At 46.5% G+C, this 19298-nt stretch overlaps 1 protein-coding gene across 11 annotated transcripts in view; it reads left to right on the top strand.

The window, feature by feature from the left end:
• The window catches only part of RGS6 (regulator of G protein signaling 6), a 280872-nt gene that overhangs the window by 223395 nt on the left and 38179 nt on the right, over positions 1-19298 (top strand). For all 11 annotated transcript variants that reach the window (XM_068684076.1, XM_068684074.1, XM_068684073.1 and 8 more), the window contains 2 exons: positions 2745-2870; positions 10012-10198. In XM_068684076.1, coding sequence (XP_068540177.1) covers positions 2745-2870; positions 10012-10198 — 313 coding nt within the window. The remainder of the gene's footprint in view (positions 1-2744; positions 2871-10011; positions 10199-19298) is intronic.

Here is a 19298-nt window from a genome sequence, read left to right as displayed (position 1 = left end):
ACAAACTGGCTTGTCTCTGTTATGGTGTGTAGTGTTGGAGATGAAAAGGAAAAGGAAGAGCGAAGGACCTCCACTGCCTTGCACCCTAGAGAGTTTCTCCAAAAAACAAAGCATGCACAGTGCTGCGATTTAGATCACGTTTTGCCCATGTGATGCTGTTGCAAGAGAAACCCAGCCAGCCTCTCTGTCTTGCCATCAGTAACTATCTGCAGTCCTTGTAGCAGGACTGGAATTGTCCCGTCTGCTTTTCTGTCTTGCAGCTATATGAAAGCAGACTTGGATGAAACCTAGGGTTTGTCAAAGCCCAACTAATCTACTGGGCTAGCATGCGTAAGGTCAACCTGTTTCTGTGTCCAGCAGCATGCAAGAGAACAGTGTACCTGAAAAGCACTACCTGGTTTCATTTGATTCAGGACAGAGCTTGCTTATGGCTTCTTTGGCCTTTAGCATAAGCCTCAAGCAAGATGAGCTCCGGGTGTGTAGTAAGTTGCTCTGATTCACCACGCTCCCTATCACCTTCGCTGCTCACTCACGTATCCTTTGGCTGACTGCTGCAAGTGCTCAGCAGCTTCTCCTGCTGTTGAGCTGCCATTTTTGAACTGAACTGGGAGCTCCCTTTAGCAAATCTTTGAAAATACCAAATCTAATTCTCTCTGTACTTGAATAATAATGTAAATTTTAAGATGCTGATAGCCTAAGGGAGCCAATTCATAGTGAATCAGTGTTCCAGGAAAAGGGCAAGTTATTTCTCTGTGTAAAACCCATGTGATCTGGGATGTGAAAGGTGTTGTCACCTGCTTCTCTGAAGGTCACAGAAGTTGGTAATTCGTTCCCTTATCTGTGCCTCCTTTTACATAAATTCAATATTTTGGATTTCCTTTTTAGTCAGTTTCTCATTTTCTCCATCCTCCCTAGCAGGGTTAGGAACAGATACAACTTGAGCGAAATACTTCTCTGGAGGAACCCTACCTACAACATAATCCAGGCATCCATTACTTCTGGGTCTTCTGAGGTAGCCAGAAATCCCAGAAAATATTTTTGTGTCCCTGAGGAATACAATTTACCCGGTGTCATGACCTTTGTGGGAATATAAAGTAGATGCTTGGCTTCTGCTGTGATTTCAGAGTTAAGGAAGATGATTCTCCTGCTGGTGAAAAGAGAAAATATATTGTTGAGAGACAGGAGAACAAACATCTCTATATTTCTATTTTATTTCCTATTGTAAGAGACCTCCATGCATCTGCATCTAGTTACAACTTGCATGAATAATTAAATGGGCCCCAGGAGCTACGGTAGCCCTTGTGCTGCCTGCAAGGCTGTTTCCTCAGTGAGCAGGGCAGAGCCCTCTTTCAGGAGCAGAAAACGCCTCTCCTTCTGATGGCAAAGGCAGCTTCTGAGCAGGGACAGCTCTGTGCCACTGCAGCTTATCCTTCGTGGCACTGGGGAAATGCCTTGGAAAGCCTTCAGATTTAGACAGCCCTTTGGCCTTTTCAGTTTGTGCAGTGGCAAGCAGAGCAGCTGCTGATCCCTGTGTTCAGCAGGAAATTCCCTGGACTTGGCTGGTGCGTGGCTGTGCACCAGCGCGGCTCTCGTGTCCCCATGTCCAGGCTGGCTCACACAGGAGAGGAGGAGCCAGCCTCAGCGCTCTGTGCCTCGAGTGAGGACGTGCCCATCAATGTTGCTTAGTCTTTATACTGAGAGGAAATCAAAGTGGGCATTTTATTTACCCCTGTGGCTTATTTGTCTTCAGCACAGATCGCCACCGTCCCTTAAGGCTCCTGGATTAGGAATCACTGTGGACATGACAAGACATGCAGTTTAATAGATACGTACTGTTTACAATGGCTCCACTGTCACAAATGTGAGCAGCTGAGCTGTGTTTTAGTGGTTGTCTCATAGTATGACGCCATCATACCAGAAGCTTTCAAACACTTTGTGAATCCAGATTGCACTCTGATGCAGACTGTCTTGTAGGATCCTCATTGTGATTCCCAGGCACTGCCTCTCCCCATAGGCATCTCTGCAACATGTCTGGCAATCCAAACAACAGCTTATGTAAGTGGGGTTGTATTAAGAAATAATGTAGCAGAAAGGTTGTGAGTCATTTTGGGTGCCTCTGCATCTCAGTGTCCCAGCTGAGACACAAAATGGTGTCTGATTATCATGGAGGGGAGGACAGGGGTGCTTTTTAGTCTTGGAGACTCAGGCATCCAAAAATCAGAGGCACTAAAAAATAAAAGACCACAAACCAGTAATCATTTTTAGAACTCTTGTCCTCTCTGCTTCTTAGTGAACCTGCTTTTTTAATGCAAATGTGCAACTGAAAATCTGAAGCCAGTTCCAAGTGACCAGCCAGTGCTGTGTGGGGCACAAGGAGATGCGCTGGAGCTCGCCAATGACCCAGAGAGCACTGCTGGCAAATCTCTGCTTCGACATAGAAGAAATTGTTCTTTATGTGAAACGTACAGGAAATGTCACAGAAAATAATATCGTTCACTGTCTCTCTCGTTTTGCCATATAAGCAGCACCCAGATAATACAACTACCTTAACCATGACCTTTATAGCTTCTTTTTGTATGTTATTTGCTAACTTGTATTTCTACAAAATCTTGAGGAAAAAGCCACCACCATCTCCTTGTCTGACAATCTTCCTCCCTTTGCTGCTTAGCAGAAACAGCAGCAGCTGCTTGGACAGCAGGCAGAAATGCACATTCCATCTGTTTTTCCTTTCTCTCTACAAACAGCAAAGAACCTAGTCAGCAGCGTGTGAAAAGATGGGGTTTCTCCATGGATGAGGTGCTGAAGGACCCAGTAGGACGAGACCAGTTCCTTCGCTTCCTGGAATCAGAATTCAGCTCAGAAAACCTCAGGTGAAACCTTTTCTAACTTAAAGTAAACAAATGGGGCTAATCATAATGTCTCGTGTGGGTGAAATGCTAGAAAATGCATCCCCCCCAGCCTTGTTGGTAACACTGTTTTAAACCCAATATCTGGCCTTAGCATATTGCCCTAAAATACAGCCCCACCAAAGAATTAATAACTAAAAAATATTGGGAGCACCGACAGCATATTTTGTTCTGGTATAGCAGAGTATGCATGTCTCTTTAGCCCTTCTAGATACAAAACTAGGTGCTAAACTCACACCTACCTGTGCCTTAGGATTCACTAGAGAACCCCTGTGTAACTCAGAACTAACACAGTAAGGCATTTTCCCTTATTGATGCCAGGTACCTTCTCACGTTGACAGAAAAAGAGAGGTCCAGCTAGATACCTGCCATAGATCCTGAGCTAAACCCACAGCCCTACCTACATACAGCCACCTGGTTTGTGGTTGGCACCAGGGCAGGCTGCAGCCACTGACCTGTGCTGAAGGATGAGGGTTTGAGTTGGCGTGGTGTCAGTGCGTCTTGTGCGTGTGGGATCCTTACCCTCTCCCCTTAACTGAGGTACAGCAGTGTAGAGGCACTTCACAGAGAACTGCAGTGGTCTTCGCCTACACTTTGTTAGTCTGGGAGACAGGAAAGGGCCCAGTAGTAACATCATTTGACTGTCCTAGATATTGCAGTGTCCAGTAAAAAACACTTTTTTACACAGCCTGAGTTGAATCCCTGAGGCCATGTTGTGGTTCTCTGGTGCCATCTCTGCACACGGATGGGCAGAGGGCCCAGTGAGGGCCCAGTCCCATTCCAGTAGGCCCAGTGCTCCTTGGCAGATACAGCCAGAGCGCTCCCAGTTCCCCTTAGTGGAATCAGAATCGTGCTCAGGCGATGGAGGAGATCTGCTATCAGCTGAACATGCAGTTGGGTTTAGTGCTGCTGCTGTAATGAGAAGGTTTGATGCTGTTCTCACTTTACACCAGCTAAGAACTCAAGTGAATAGGCTTTCACGTTATGTTTTGTTAAACTTCTTTCACTTCAACAATCATACGCATTAGTAAAGCATGTGAAGAATTGCCATTTTATTGCAGTCTGCTAGCCTGTGAGATCTGAAAGTGAAATTCCCCAGAAAGTGACTTTAAATGACATTGGAACTGACTTGTCATATTTATCCTGTTTGCTTGCCCAGGGAGAAATACGGAAAGCATGCCAGTCACAAAACAATGAAAAATCAATGCACTTTAATGTTTGTCATTTTTAAAAACCCAAAAGTTACTTTGAAGATAAACAAGGGAGTGTTACTAAATTACATAAATGAACTTGACATTGTGTGGCTGAACAGGTACTGAACTTGTATATACTTACTGCACTTACGTACAGAGGTGCTCATTTGCAATTAAATCATAGTGATGAAGTGCAAAATTAAGATACTGTATTGAAATACTCCTCAAATGGTTTTTCTGAAATATGTGTGGGGTTGCACTAATGAAATCCATCAGGTTTTACCACTGGCGGGTGTCCCCCAGGCTCATCCTACTCAATCAAATGGAGGAATTTTCATTATTACCAAGTAAGCATTTGCCTTTTGTGGTCAATCAGGGCTGTTCCTCCTGCAGATGTGCATTCTTTTTGGTTATGAGAAAGCTTGTAGCAATGGGAGGCTGCAAATTAGTGGGCTGTGATAAAGAGGTTAAATCCCACATCCTTTTTGGAAGATTCTGGTATCATTATTGGTTAATATGGTACCATTACGATCATTCTTACGGTATCATTATCACGGTGTTGGCTAATGTGGTGTCATTATGACCTAATACTGGATCAGTATTAGCAAACCTGCTTAGGGCTGTAAATAATAATTAACAGGACGTAAAGGCACAAGTAGTCATAAAGTAAACTGGAATAGGATGGATTGTTAACAGTGTTGAGAAGCAAAAGGTGGCTCCCTAAGGCCCAGGTGTGGCAGAGAAAGCTCCTGAATTCCTATTAAGAGTGTGTAGTAGAAAGGAAAATAACTGCTGGATGCTTAAACATGCAAGTAAGGATTAATTTATGCCCAACAGCAAGGCTGGGATCTATCTCGCCTAAGTAGTCAGCTTGGAAGCATAAACCTTCTACACCATCCACTACCAAGTCTCTTTTTTGAGTGAGAGAAGTGGAAGAGAAGTCAGTAAATTACCAGGGAAAGTGGAATCTTTAAACAGAAGGTTTATCTTTAAGTGGAAACGAAATGATAAGCAACTAAATTACACAGTAAAGCACCCATCTTTCTCTACCATCTATAAGCCTGACACTAATTGAAATTAAAATGTCTGCATGGTAAGCTTCTATAGCTAAGTGCAATGTATCCCACCCAAATTCTTGGAAGCTGTAAGGAAGTTTCTGAGAGCACAGCACTTGCTGGAAAAAATACTTTTGGACCCTCTTACCAGTAACTATCCAGAAATATGGGAATTGGTGCAGTGGGAACATATTATTTCTTGGGAATGTCAGGAGACTCTTCATTAATGTTGGCAGCAGTCCTGTAGGCCACTGTGCTATCCTCAAGACAGATCTGTGGAAGTGGTTGCTGGAAAACCTAGAAATTCCTGGTAGTGCTAGAAAAGGGATTTCATAAAGTATGCAACTGAGAGTGTCTTGAATGTAATTCAGTGGTGTAGCAAAGGGACCAAATTTTGCTTTTATTCCCAGTGGTGCAAGTCCAAAATCACAGGCTTGATTGTGGTGGGGTATTTCCATGTTTTCCTAGCCAAGAAAAATTGGTCCTGGTGGGGGTCTCAAGAGAGGCACTGCCTGAGATAGCAGCAGACTCGACTCAGTGACCTCCGAGGTCTCCTTCCAGCTGTGTTTCTGTGTTGTAATAAACTTGCAGGATCATGTCCACCAGTCTCCTGGGCTTGGCTGAGCCCTGCAACTTACTTAGTTACTGGCTGTCCATTATTTATGTGAGAGCAGGAAAGTCAGACAGTTGGATATTTTATGTTCTGTTTTTGTTTTAACTCTTTTTCTTGCTCTCTTCTCTCTTCTGTCTGTATTGCCATCTTTCATCTACAATGTGTTTTGCCTCTGTTGATTTTTGAAGTACCCAAACTATAGCAGAGAATATGCCAGGCTTCAATTAAAAAAAAAAAAAAAAAAGTCAACGGAGAGTTCTATACATTTTTTATGACCTGGAAATCTCCCGAGACACCTTGAGATAGCTGAGATGTTCATCTAACCGGTGGATTGATTTTTTCCAGCTTCAAAGAGTGTCAGCTGGAAAGAGAAAGCTAGGTGGGAATATGGGACATGCTAATTTTACCCAAAGGGAAAGGAGACTGCACACCTGTTTATGGGCCCAAACAGAGAACACATGGTCCTTTATAGGGCGTACTGCAAAGTCTGCAATATAGCAGGGCAGGCGGTTTGCGTGTTATTGTGAACACATGTTGCACGTGGAGTTAGCTGGGAAACAATTTTATCTGCAGAAAGCGTTTGTATCTTATAGGACACCTAATGGCTGAAACTTGTTGCCAGATTTTTTTTTTCTTTTAGTTTTCATCAGGAAATGAAATTCTGAGACACTGGGGAAAGCAGACCTAGGAAGGAAAAAAAAAAAAAAAATCTACAAAGCTTCTCCAAACCCAAACCAGTTATGCAGAGGGTTCCTAACTGCTCCGAAAGCCATCCCAAGCGCTCGCTGTAGGGTGAGTTGAGGTGGGCAGCCCTCGCTGCCTGCCCCCGCTGCCGGCAGCGCCCGGTGCCGGTGCCCGGGGAGCGGAGTTTGGGTCCCCGCCGGCCGCCAGGCGGCACGGGCGCTCCACGGCCGAGGGAAGCATCCCCGCTGCGAGCAGCTTTCGCGCTGCTTTGCCCTGGGAAATCGCACACACTCGGCTGGGAGGCAGGAGTGAGGTGGCCGCATCTCTCCGCGCCGGCTGTGGCTTGTGAGCCTTTGCTTCTCGTGCGCTGCGCATCCCGAGCTGTGGGAGCCGGGAGATCCCGGAGTTTGGAGAGCCGTGTCCTCACCCGGCAAACAAAAAGGCAGCAGTACGAGGAGCTTGTCGTTTGGAAGTGGGGTGCACACCCTCGCTAGGAGGAGGGGGAGGCAGCTGGGCAGCAGGCAGCTTGCTCTCCTTCGCCCCGGCTCTGCAGGCTGCTTGGACGTGCTGCAGCAGCGATGGCCTGGGGCTCTGCTGGCCACTAGCACACAGCCTCACTACCTACCCCCAGCGCTGATGAGGACAGGTCTCAGCCACCCTACACTCCCCGTGCCAAGGATCTGGCCATCAAGCTATCCAAGGGTGTAAGCGCCTCCCCTGTCTGAACCTCCTGTTGATTTGTGCTTATTACCTACCTACATTCCCCCCCCAGCTGTGCAGTTAAAATGATGGTTTTTCTCTTACTGAAGTGAAGTGAGAACAAGGTTGTGAAAGGTGAGAGATGCAAGATGGGTTACCGAGGCAAGGAGAGGGGAGTGTGGTCACATTTCAAACTCTGCCAGTCACTCAGTGACTTTGCTGTCAAACCAGGGGTGTCGCATCCTGCCCCAGGATGGGGTCACAACGCTGTCTAATGTTGACAGTCTCTCCCCAGTCTCCAGAGTCATCCATATTTTGTGTCTTATCAGGTTTTAAAATTCATTTTTGTTTTGCGCTGTACCTCGGGAGCAGCACCGGTGCTTCCCCAGCAGTCTTTTCGCCAAGGGCCATCTGCAAACTGCCCACAGCGATGGAGCACCCCCGCAGCACCCCGCGGAGAGGCAGAGCAGGCAGGAGGTTCAGGAGCTCTCTGTGCCTTAAGGAGGCTGCACGGGGTAAAGCACCATTACAGGAAATCTCCTGCAAGTGACAGCAGCTTAATTACATGCTGGATGAGGCTAGAATGCTTTGTGCCTCTGACAACGGTTTGGAATGCCTTATTGCCAGCCTTCTCCAGCTCTAATGTGCTGCTGTGTAAAGGGCAGAGAGCCTGGGATCAATGCTGCCCTCCCCTCAGCGCACACACCTCGTGCTGGTCCTGTTCTCCCCAGGACACCTGCAGAGAGGATGCGGGTGGGCATCTTCCCCCTCCCCTGCACAGGGTGACTGCTGCAGATCAGCCCCGGCACCTCCCAGGGGAAAGGAGGAGCTAGTGTGGTATCTTCTACTGCTAGCTCATGGGCGTGGGGCTAGGCTTGTGCCCCCAGATTTGCAGGATTGACCGAGGGAGTGCATTTGCACTTTGAACACAAATTCCAGGGCAGCTGTTGGTGTGTCTACATCCTTCCCAGGCAGAAATACCCATCGCTCCCTTGAAAATGCTCTAGAAATCTCTATGGAAGCCCAGCTTATGATTGGGTTTGGGGTGGTTTCTCCCGGCAGAGAATTTGCCTGGGAGTTGTGGCTGTGGGGCTGGGTACCCCTCTTTGATGTTCCTTGATTTCCAGATACCAGCTCTAGTGAGCAGCTTTGAAATTTTTACCGAGACAAAACTCCCCTTTGCCTTGAAGAGGCCATCCAGCCTTGGGCACGAATTCACAATTGCTTGCAGTAGGAAGAGCTCGTTCTTGTTAGCGTCAGGTTGGTTTGGTTGGGTGGTTTTCAGATTGAGCCAAGTGGTTATTAAAATGGATGGTGCTCCTGTGCTGGCAAGCTGTCACCTCGCGGCGCGCCCACTTCTCCCGCAAGCATGCTTTGCCTGCCCGCCTCCCAGGCTCCCAGGGCAGAAGATACGCCAGCAGAAAATTTTCCGTCTAGCCAAGTGTTTGTCTGAAATGTCCCAGCTACTCTGGGTTGATTAGCATCTTTCTTCTCCATGCCTTTTCTGTGTTCGCTTGTTACCCTCACATCTGAAATTGAACGGTAAAATATTTGTAATGGAAAGACAGCCGCGTACGGTGTCAGATTTTCACTGTGAGCGCCACTCTTAGTGAGCATGTGATAGCTGGGGGTGTCACCGTGTTCAAATAATAAGGTGTAGCGAGGCAGGACATCACATGCTCCAGGGGTGGATTAAGTACCTCGCCTGGGTGACAGAGAGGGACGGCAGTGACAGGGGGAGTGCACAGGACATGGCTGGTCTGACAGCAGCAGGGGTGTGGGTGTTGCGAGCATCCTTGCCCCCACCACACAGCTGCATGGCAGGGCAGGAGCAGGGAGTGGGCAAGGAGGACTCAGCCTGGCCTTGTATGCAGTATTCATGTCATCAGTTGTGGTTTTTTGTTGTTGTTTTTTCCCTAAACAGGCACTTTGTATGTATAGCAGGTATGGGATGAGGCTAAACACGTACCCGTGTTTCCGTGGCAGTTACACAGAGCACCAGGAAACCCTGCCGGCAGCTGATCAGGAGACCGAAGGAGCACAGGAGCCACCAGGCTGCTGGCTCTTCCATCTGTCCTCATTGCCAGGAGGGTTTTGCTTTAGGAGAGGCGGTCTTGTCCTCCTACCAGCATTTGCCTCAGTGATAGCAGGCTGGCACCATTATATAATTTGGGATGGGAAAATAGGCTTTCAGTTAAAAGTTCAGCTGGTTTAGTAGTCTCCCCTAATGACAAGTGGGGGACATGGGTTTTTCAAGGTTGTGCAACACGTTCAGATGCCCTGAACAAGCAGCAGCCTTGGATCTTCCTACAGAGGGCAATGGCATGGGCATAACTGGGTTCTATTTTCATCTCTTCCTGTGGCATCCATCTGAATGCAGGTCAGTTTACAAATCTCAAACGAAACAAAAGATTTCTCTAAGTGCCAGTGCTACTTCACCCTGGAAATGATATGAATATTAAGTTTGTTCTGCATTTTGCATCCCTGCCAGACGACAGATCCTGCAGGCAGAAATTACCAGCAGATTGCAGCGGGGCGGCAGGAGGCAGAGCCCACTCCAGCTGCATGAGCTCCGGAGGTTTCCTGTTTGTGTGCCTAATGTCACACTTCTGCAGGAATGGTTTGAATAAGAAATGTATCACTTCTTAAAGTCACTTTTCTGATCTTTGCCACGTTATAATGGTTTGGTGTAAAGTCTATCACACCTTCCCCTGAAATCATGCTAAAGGGAGAGTCTTCTGTGAATTCAGCTAGATACTGGGTTAGGCTTTGTCATTTTGGACTCTGCCTGGGCTTATCCACAGTCTTACTTATATCTCCCTTTGTCTTTTCTCTCCACTTTCAATTTTTGTCCATTACAGGTTTTGGTTGGCTGTCCAAGATCTGAAAAAACAACCTCTACAGGATGTGACCACCAGAGTGGAGGAAATCTGGCAAGAGTTCCTAGCTCCTGGGGCCCAGAGTGCTATCAACCTGGATTCCCACAGCTATGAGAAAACAAGCCAAAATGTCAAAGACCCAGGGAGATACACATATGAAGATGCACAGGTTTGTTTTTGATTGTACAGAACTACTGCTAATAAAACTCTCGGTTTTACCGTGATATTCCACTATCACATTGTCACTGCTCACTTGTAAGAAAAAGGAGAGGCACAGTTGGAAGTGACTTTGAGGATATCTATTCAAGCTGGGCAAATGATATTTTCTTTGAATCTATCAGTTATAACAGGCTAATGCTCCTCTGGGAACAGATGTTTGAAAATTTACAAGTCTGCAAGGCGCAGTGAGCTGGAGCCATGTCTCAAAGAAAGCAAAGATGAAAGAGTGCTATAAAGTTCAGTTGGGCTCTCTACTCCCTGTCACAACAGTCTGTCATATTTACAGAATGGTTGATATCATATCAAAATGCTGATTAATACTCTTGTTCTATCATTTATTCCTTTATAACTAATTGTATCTCCCCAGCCAAACCCCAAATGCAGCATCTCACTCCAACACGACTAGAAACTTGTCTGGCAGACAATGCCTTAGAATAATGATAGGACAGTAAGCAATGCAGTGAGCTTAATCCTTCCCTCCTAAGGGCCCTAGATTTATCAGGGAAATTTTACAGATAAACTGTATACAGAAAACGCCTTTAGGAAAACAGATAATCTGTGAAAAACTTTTACAAGCCAGGATAAAGCTGCACAACCTTCTGAAAAAGTGAAAATGTCATTTTATAAAGGCTAAAAAAGGACAAAGGAAGAAGGGATCATTTGGCAAATATTACTAGGGACACAATTATAAGATATTCTCCTTAAAATATTCTTTATCAAAAGCATGTAGTAAAACCAACAACAAATGAAAAGAATCCTTGATCTTATATTTTCTTTAAATTTTCATTCAAAGGCAGTTCTTCAAAATACTCCACTAACAAAATATTTCTGTCTCAGGGGAGATGTTGAGGACCATTTATACAAGGTTAGGTAATGAATTTTTCAAACCAGCAACAAATACTATATTTTCCTGAATGCAATCCTGCTCCTTGGGGCCCATGTAGAAGGAATGTACGCAGAGTCTCAAGGCAATCCCCTGTGAATATCAGACAACGTAAATGTTCTTTTTAAAGCTGAGAAACACAGGAGTATAAACACATTCTGGCTAAGATGTTGTGGGGTTTTTATTTTGTTTTTGTTTTTGCTTTGCTGTTGCAGTGAACTAGAACTCCTGTAAATTTACATTACCTGAAAAAAAAAAAACACGGTAAAATGCAGACTAAAGAAGATAGGTGAATAATGGGGGAATTGATTAAATAGATAAGAAGAAGTACTGAGAATAAGATGGATGTTTAGGCAATGAGTATTTAATCAGAAGAAGACACTGAGGATTTAGGCTTGAACCTATCTGTTCACAATGTAATTGCCATTCAAAGGGGAGTTGATGAAATCACGCCAGAGCTCTTGCAGTTCAACTGCAATTTTAGCTCCTTGGGTTAATTTTATTTCAGAGGATTTTTATGCTGACTGATGTCTTCAACTCATCTCTTTGGGTTCATGGAAACAAATACAAAGCAAAGATAGACCTTCAGGCCCAGCTGTGATTGTCTCAGAGACAGTGTCTGCCACAACAGGATAGCTGGTGACGGTGGAAGGTGAGCTTGGTTCATCTGCTTGTGCATCACAGTGGACTCTGGTAGCTCCACAAAGGCCAAGCAAGGTGTTTCTGATTGCTTGACTGGATATCTAAGGCTAACAAAAGCAGAGACAAAATGGACATTGCCAAATTTCCTAGTGCACATCCTCTTCGTGGCAGCCCATGTAGGTCCTCCTGAGTCTCTCAGGTGTCCTTCTGGTGTGTCCCCCAGGTCAGCCCCACTGCCTCGAGGACTCCGCTATCTCACGAGTCTGCAGCTGGTGGTAGCCCAGCTGCCTTATCTCGGCATGCTGGCACCAGGAGCCCATGGGAGCTCACACACATCCCACATTCCTAGGGATTCAACCAGACACAACCAGTCAAAACAACCCTCTGTGGGAGGGAAAATATGAGTGTTGTCCCTGTCCTGTGTAGCTTTAGCAAAAAGATGAAAACAACACAAATGTCCTTGTGAATAAAGGACAAGAAAAAATTAGTTTACTGAACAGCACATTCCTTAAATGCCTGCAACTCTGAGACACGAAGACTAAGAGGAAAGAAAAGGGTTGGCTTTTCCTGAGAAAGGAAATTGCAGCTCCTGCAGTGGAAAAATAGGACAAAGTGATGTTGCACCGTAGCCCTTACGCTGACCTGGGAGACCCACAAAATGCCTGTTGTATATAAAAGGGACTGAGAACGAATACACTGGGAAGGGGAATGTGCAGCAGAGCACAGTATTCTTCAGGCTAGTAACTGCCTTATAGCTCTAAGTTGAAAGCAAAGCAAAGCATCATCTGTTATCAGGTGTTTAACAGTCTGCAAGGATGGGCTGCTTTGCACAACCTTGGCTCCCAGCCCCAGAGAGCTCTCCCAGATGCTGTACATCCATGAAGGCCAACACAGAAGGCAGTAGAGATAAATCTGGTAAGACAACCTGAAGGAAACGGGGAGAAAGGGGGCTCCTGACAAACATGCCTCTCACATGAAATCTCTTCATCCTAAGGCCACTCAAGCTCTGAAGGAAAGTGGTGTCTATAGTCAAAAAAAGTGACACTGAAAATCACAGCAGCACACATTTTGCCCTTTCCCCATCTCAGGGTATGAAATTTGCCCTGTTTGGTGTCCCTTGCTGCTGCTGTGCCCTGCAGCCCTGCACTGCTCTGCTTGCCCAGAGCCACTTTCTCCTGCTGGCCTTGCCACCCCTGTGCCCCATGAGCTGTGCCAGCCCCCCTGGCCACCCAGCCCCTCACACACTCCTCATCCTCCAGCAGCACTGCTCCTGCTGCTGGCTCTGTCAGCTACCTTCACCTGCAGCACCTTCTGTCATTCGGGTGCTGGGCCCCTCCAGAGGAGAGCCTAGTCATTGAGCTGATTATTTTCTGCTCTTAAACAACTGTCCACTGAGTAAAATATTATGATTATCAAACCATTTTCACTTGGGAGTGAAGCAGCTTTTAATACATGGGGCACTGTCGGGAAAGGTCAGTTCAATTAAACATTGAACTACTTAGCAGGACTGGAGCTCCCCAGGGAGTTATCAGCATCGCTGTGCAGCCCATGTGGGGACCTGCAATATGAAGCAGGCACAGCCAGCTTTGGAAAGTAAACAGGCTCAGCTCCATCCAAATGGCCTCTTTCAGCTGATGGAGCTGCTGACAGACCAACTAATTCATCTTTAACATGGGAAACCAGAGCTGTACGATGATTACAGCTTATCTGTACCACATATTAATTTTTTAACAGTTTTTCCTCCCCTGTCCTGAAATGTTTTTCTGCTTTTAGAATGTCTTTAATCCCTGCCTCAGTCCCATCAGTCCCATAGACCTTGGTACTGTGAGCTAGTATTGCAGGGATGTGTCCTGTTGCCCAATATTGATGTTTGCTTGTAGGGGCATCACAGCCAGGCATACTAGAATAAGGTAAGCCACGTAGTTGTCTTTGCAATAATTTTTCTACCTGCTTTGTTTATTTTTCTTCTTTAATAAATGAAATAATGTTTTAGATTGATGTTCCTCTACCTGAACTGATCGGCTATGTTTTCTGTGAAGATGATTCAGGGAAATTCAGTTCTAATCCAGGCTCAGTTAGGGATTTTGACTGTACTGTGCAGATCCTTGGCTAATTCCAGAGCAGATTTAGACCATAATGCCAAATTCTGAGCTGCTCAAACCAGAAATGTAGCTGGCCCAGATCTGGGCCCAGTTTGTGCTCTCAGCATCCCCAGGTGGTGGTCCGGTTGTCCTGGGCTGTAACAGGTCGATGAGCCCTTGCAGGATTTGTCAGCAGTCGGTCCTCAGGTTTCATTCTGGTCTTATCAAGGCGCTGTGAGTGTTGATGTGAGGTGACAGGACACTTGAATTTAAAAACGAACTCCAAGTGAGAGCAAGGATCTCTTGGAAGTGGAATGTCATTCTCTAAGAAGGCAAAATGAGGGGTGACCTTTCTTCCACCGACTAAGGTTTGTTTTCAAGCATGTACAGGATGTAAAAGCAAGCATATACACGTACAGCAGCACATGCATGGTGCCTACTCACTGAGCATACAGAACTCCTTTTGTAGGTCTTGAGCAAACTCCCAGCATGGAAAGACAACATGAAAATAATCATTCATTGTGTGCATCTGTATTACCTTTTGTGTGAGAACTTGGGGAAATGTCAGTGGTATTTTCTTGAAGTTTCACCTCGTCACTCCGGTTACCTGCACGTCTGTAAAGGAAGGTGTCTCAGGATGGCAAACTGAGGTAGCTCCAAGCAGCTCTGCTTGGCAGAAAGGCAGCCAGGAGGGGATGTGGGGCAGACCCAGGTATCCAGCTTTGAAGGATGTCTTGAGTCCAGCTGAGCCAGTGCTACTTAGCGACCTGGTGCTTGTGCTGCAGGGAATTAAAAGGGCTGCTGTGGTGTGGGCACAAAGCTGCAGTGTGGTCAGGTGTCCTGTGCCTCCCCGTGAGCTGATAGCTTTGCATGATGCTCATTCATGTGTCCCAGCAGGATGACTTTCACCTGAGTCTTGCACTGGGTTGTGCTACCATGCACTAGGCCTCTGCTCTGGAGAGCAGATTGCTTTGTGGCTTAATTTGGCCTTTTGCCCTTTGAGCCATCTTAAGATCGCGAGTCCCAGGGCTTGGTGTGTGCTTGGGGCTGAGGCCTCAGCAGCCAGTGTGTCACTGTTGCTATTCGTTTGTCACACGTCCAAACAAGAATGCAAGTTCTTTTCTTTGTGGATTTCCCAGAACAACCTGCAACGAAACTGAATCTGAAACAAAGAGCCCCACAAGTACACCCATAAGAGCAATTAGGTGCCTGCAACAAAAATAGGAAAGCGATCGTGGAGGGTTTTGCTGGTGTGCCTGATGCTGCACAAAGCAGGAAATAAAAGACTCAAAGCAGAGGTCAATATAGGAGCATGTATTCAGTGTTCCTACTTTACTGAGACTTTTTCCTAAATGTATATACACACCATGCATCGCAAAGTACCTCTTTTATTCTTTCTTTTCATTTTCATTTGTGCTTTAGTGGTCATGTGGTATGAAAAAAAAAATGTCCTAACGTGCAGCCTTTGTCAGACATCTCCTAACACCAAAGATTACCTTTAAATGGATGCCATGGGAAAGCCTCTAGCTCGCTTAAAATTGTATTCAGCACTCAGACTCTGGTTCTCTGGAACCCCTGTGCCATTAATGTGCACTGTGCTTCTGGACTGCAAGAAATGACCATTTCTTGCAGAGCAAGGGAATTTCCTGCTCATGTGAGAGTCAGGAAGTAGCCGACACTATTCTGCTTCTCAGGCAGTGAGCAAAATGCTTGCAACCGCATCTCTCTCCACCGGCAAACAACAAGTCCCGTTAGTGTGCACAGTGGGTGAGAAGTCCTACAGATAGCTCAGTTCCACACCTGCCAAACCCATGTGCTGCTGGAACGCCACAGTCTCTAATTTTTCTAAGGCTTGTTATCTCTTAAAGTGTTCGTCCTTCTAATTTAAAAAAAAATCCCTGGGGAGATTTATCAGCAGTGCATTTCACTTCTCCCCTTCTCAGACCACAGCAGGTATGGATGGAGTTAATTGGCAAACAGATGCAAGGTTTTGATATGTATTTGTAGCATGGACAAAGAGCTGGAGCTCAATCATTTAAAGGCTTATCCAAGGTGATACAACAGTAGCTACCCTACAGACAAAATGGTTGTGAGATTTGGAAGGCTGGCTTTGTGTCCAGGATGTATTCTCTTTGTCACCAGGGCTGGTCGCACCTACCTCAGCATCAGCACCTTCACTCAGAAGCTGGATGCTGCTTGCTTCTGTAAGGCTGCATCCTGCTGTCACCATCTCCTAGTGGGCATAGATCACCCCAGTTTAATTTCTGTTGTGGCAGGGATACTGCGTATCCCTACCCAGGGCAGAAGTCAACTTTGTGGCGGAATTTTCCCCAGAGGAATCAGAAAGGGGAAGCTGCAAACAGCTTCACAAATGTCTTAGCCAAAAAGTTGAGTAATTCCATCTCCTGGCTGTACTGCAGCATGTACAGGAGTGCAAAAAGCCATCTTTGTCGCTGTGTCTCCTCGATCCTGTATTGTTTGGAAAAGAGATGCCAGTCTTCCAAATGTTACATGAGCTTGTTCCCTCCTCCCAGGCAAAACCTGTTCACTTGGGCTTTCTGCCAGTAGCCAGGATTTGGCCCACACTGTGAGAATCAGCCTCTTAGCCACGATCATTGTTCTCAAAACCTAAAGCTGCTCATATGGCGTTAGGCTCCCGACAGCCCGCTCTGGTCTCCCAGGATAGCCCTTGCTATATTTAGGACTAAATCCTCCTGCAGTACCAAGCTGACCCCTAAACCGCGCAGCGTTCAGCTGGGCTTTGCCTCTGTAGGCTTCTGCAGTGCTTCGGCTGCCACCCCCCCAGCAGCCCTGCAGTCCCGTTGGTACCTCCGAAGGTATGAAGCAAACCACTTGTCTCAGCCATTTCCAGAGGAGCCGGGGCTAAATTGATGTGTTACTTTTATCAATGCATTTTCACAAGAGAGATTTACATTAGGTTTCCAACTCTGTATCTACAGGGCTAAACAAAGGATTTCTGTGTATTACTCAAAATGAGCTCTCATTGCTTACAGTGATTTCTCCTGCTAAAGCTCTTTCTTATGTTACTGTGCCTTCAGCCTGGTGTAATTTCATTTGTGGTCTGAAAAGAGGTTTTATGCTTTTTAGTTTAGCAGGGAGGTTAGTCTATATTATGGTATAATTATTCATCTTTTTTTTTCTGTAGTAGTAAAAACAACTTGGTTGAGTGTGAAGAAAATGCACCAGCTAGAACTGTGAGTGTAAATAATTTTGTCACTTAAATAACTCGAGAGTGGACAAAAAGATATTGCTCAGATTTTCCAGAGCAATTCACACTTAGGCCAAGACCCTTATGTGTCATTTACCAACCTGAAACATTTCTTTCCTAAACTATAAATCAGGCAAGTCCAGCGCTCCAGCAGCAGCAAGAGCACTCGTTCCCCACTAGCCGTGCTAGGTGGCAGTACTGCTAGGTACCACTGGTTTATGCAGGCAGACAGCTCAAAAAAGGCAGTGCAGAATCACTGGGAAGAGTAAAATCCTAAGCGCAGGGACCACAGTAAGCAGACACAGAGGTGCTTTTAGTGGGGATTTGGAGATGTAAGGGGAATTGGGGTAAAATCCCAATGTTTCCCCATCTCCTCCCCTCACTGGTGTTTTCCCACTGGGTTCAGTGAGGCTAACTATGAACATCTTTTCTCTGCTGGGTGCTGCATGCCTTGCCTCAGCGGTGCCTGCTACCAGCTGCTTTGAATTCCAATGTCAATATGGTAGGGTTTTTTCCACTTTCTCCAAAGGATGTTTTGGCACCAGCAGTTAGGCTGAATGGCAACTGATCAGAATTCCTCCTAAAAGCTGTTTGGAAATGGTACAGGTAACTGCTCCAAAGCAAGAGGCTGCTTTGCTTTGCTTTGCTGTGCTTTGGCATAGACCTTTTGGAAGATCCTGGTGGTGCTGTGATGGGGGGTCCCAAGGACGGGCTGGGAAAAGTATGGCAGAGCGAATAGGGTACGTCTCGTCCAGCCCTTGGCTAGGGGTTGTGCTGCATGCAGCACGTGTGCTGGTGCTGGGGCACAGGATTTGACCTGCCACAGATGTGTCCGTGTAGGGCAGAGGGGCTGGCCGAAAGGCATTAGGCTGCTGCCAAGCCTAATTTGAGGTGCAGCAGTCACACTTTGCGTGCTCGGAACAGCATCTCCCTGCTTTCTCCTTCCTGCATCCTCTGCGTGCAGCGGAGGCATCCCTTTGGCAAACAAACCCCAGGCAGGTCTCAGCTGGCATCTGCTGTCACCCTTCCAGTGAAGGCCACAAGGCATTCACTGAGGCTCTGCTCTCTCATGTGTGAATTTGCAGAAAATTCTCCCCCAGTGCCCAGCGCGCAGGTAGAACATTCATTATGGTTTGCTGTTGTATATTTATTTGTTTAGTCTACTGCTTTACATTGCTTTGGGGCTTTTCTTTGAATGGATTTGTCTGATGTGCTGCAAACCTGCCTTGTAGCTGCCTTGTAGCCAGCTGCCGTGTTTGCCTGCTTGCACTACAAAGAGGTCTCCAAAAAAGCCCTGACTCATTTAATGCCAGATCTTGGTGGCAGGGTGAGGGACGTGCCAATCCAATCCAGAAGATGTGAGTGGGAGAGAGCAGCGAGGCAGCTCCTGACCAGTTTGTGAAGGGCAAAGTGGGGCCTTGAGGCTCGAGTGACTCTGAGCAGCTATCTAGCTGCAGTGTAATTCCCCTAGAATGGGCTAAAAATGTGCTAAATAAGAAGCCTGGGCTTGAAACAAGCAAAGAACTGGTGATTTCCTCCTCTTCCCCCTCAACATCTAAAGCTTACAGCTGTGTTCGGGCACAAACAGGGAGAACTTTCTATCGGCAAGTTAAAATGTAAGGACTTGCTGGAATCCAGCTGGTGTGCAAAGGGCATGTTGTGCTTGGCCTTCACAACCCCCAAAATGTTTCAGACCTGTCCCAGAATGGCATTGCATAAGACAGCGGTGAGATGAGAAATGGAGATGTTTAACCACCAACACGGCTCTTGTCTCATGCACGTTTCCAAGGAAAGAACCAAGATATTGGGCTGAATTGTTCATAGCAGACAACAGGCGTCCTGAGGTCTGCCACGTGCTTTGGGAGAGCTGCTTTCTGCTGATATGTTGTTGTTCAGGTTTTTCCCACATATTTCTTGGATCTTCCCAAGGTCCTGCTTGGCTGCCACCCCGTCCTCCTCAGGGTCACTGCGCTTCGACTGCAGAGGGGGAGAGCCCTGGGATCACGTTGCAGCACATTGATTTGAAGCAGGTGCAGCTTTGGGATGGTTTCTGCTATCTCAGCCACCTCCCACATTCCCGTCTGGATTGCAAACTTTCTTCTTCTTCTTTTTTTTTTTTTATCCCCCCCCCTCCCATTCCCCTTTTGTCAAGAAAATTTACAGAGCTTGTCCTTCATCTCCTTCCAAATATAGGGCTTGTGAATGGAAACAAACC

This window comes from Anas acuta, chromosome 5, assembly GCF_963932015.1.
Source record: "Anas acuta chromosome 5, bAnaAcu1.1, whole genome shotgun sequence".
Lineage (NCBI taxonomy): Eukaryota > Metazoa > Chordata > Aves > Anseriformes > Anatidae > Anas > Anas acuta.
This window is presented reverse-complemented; position numbering and strand designations above follow the sequence as displayed.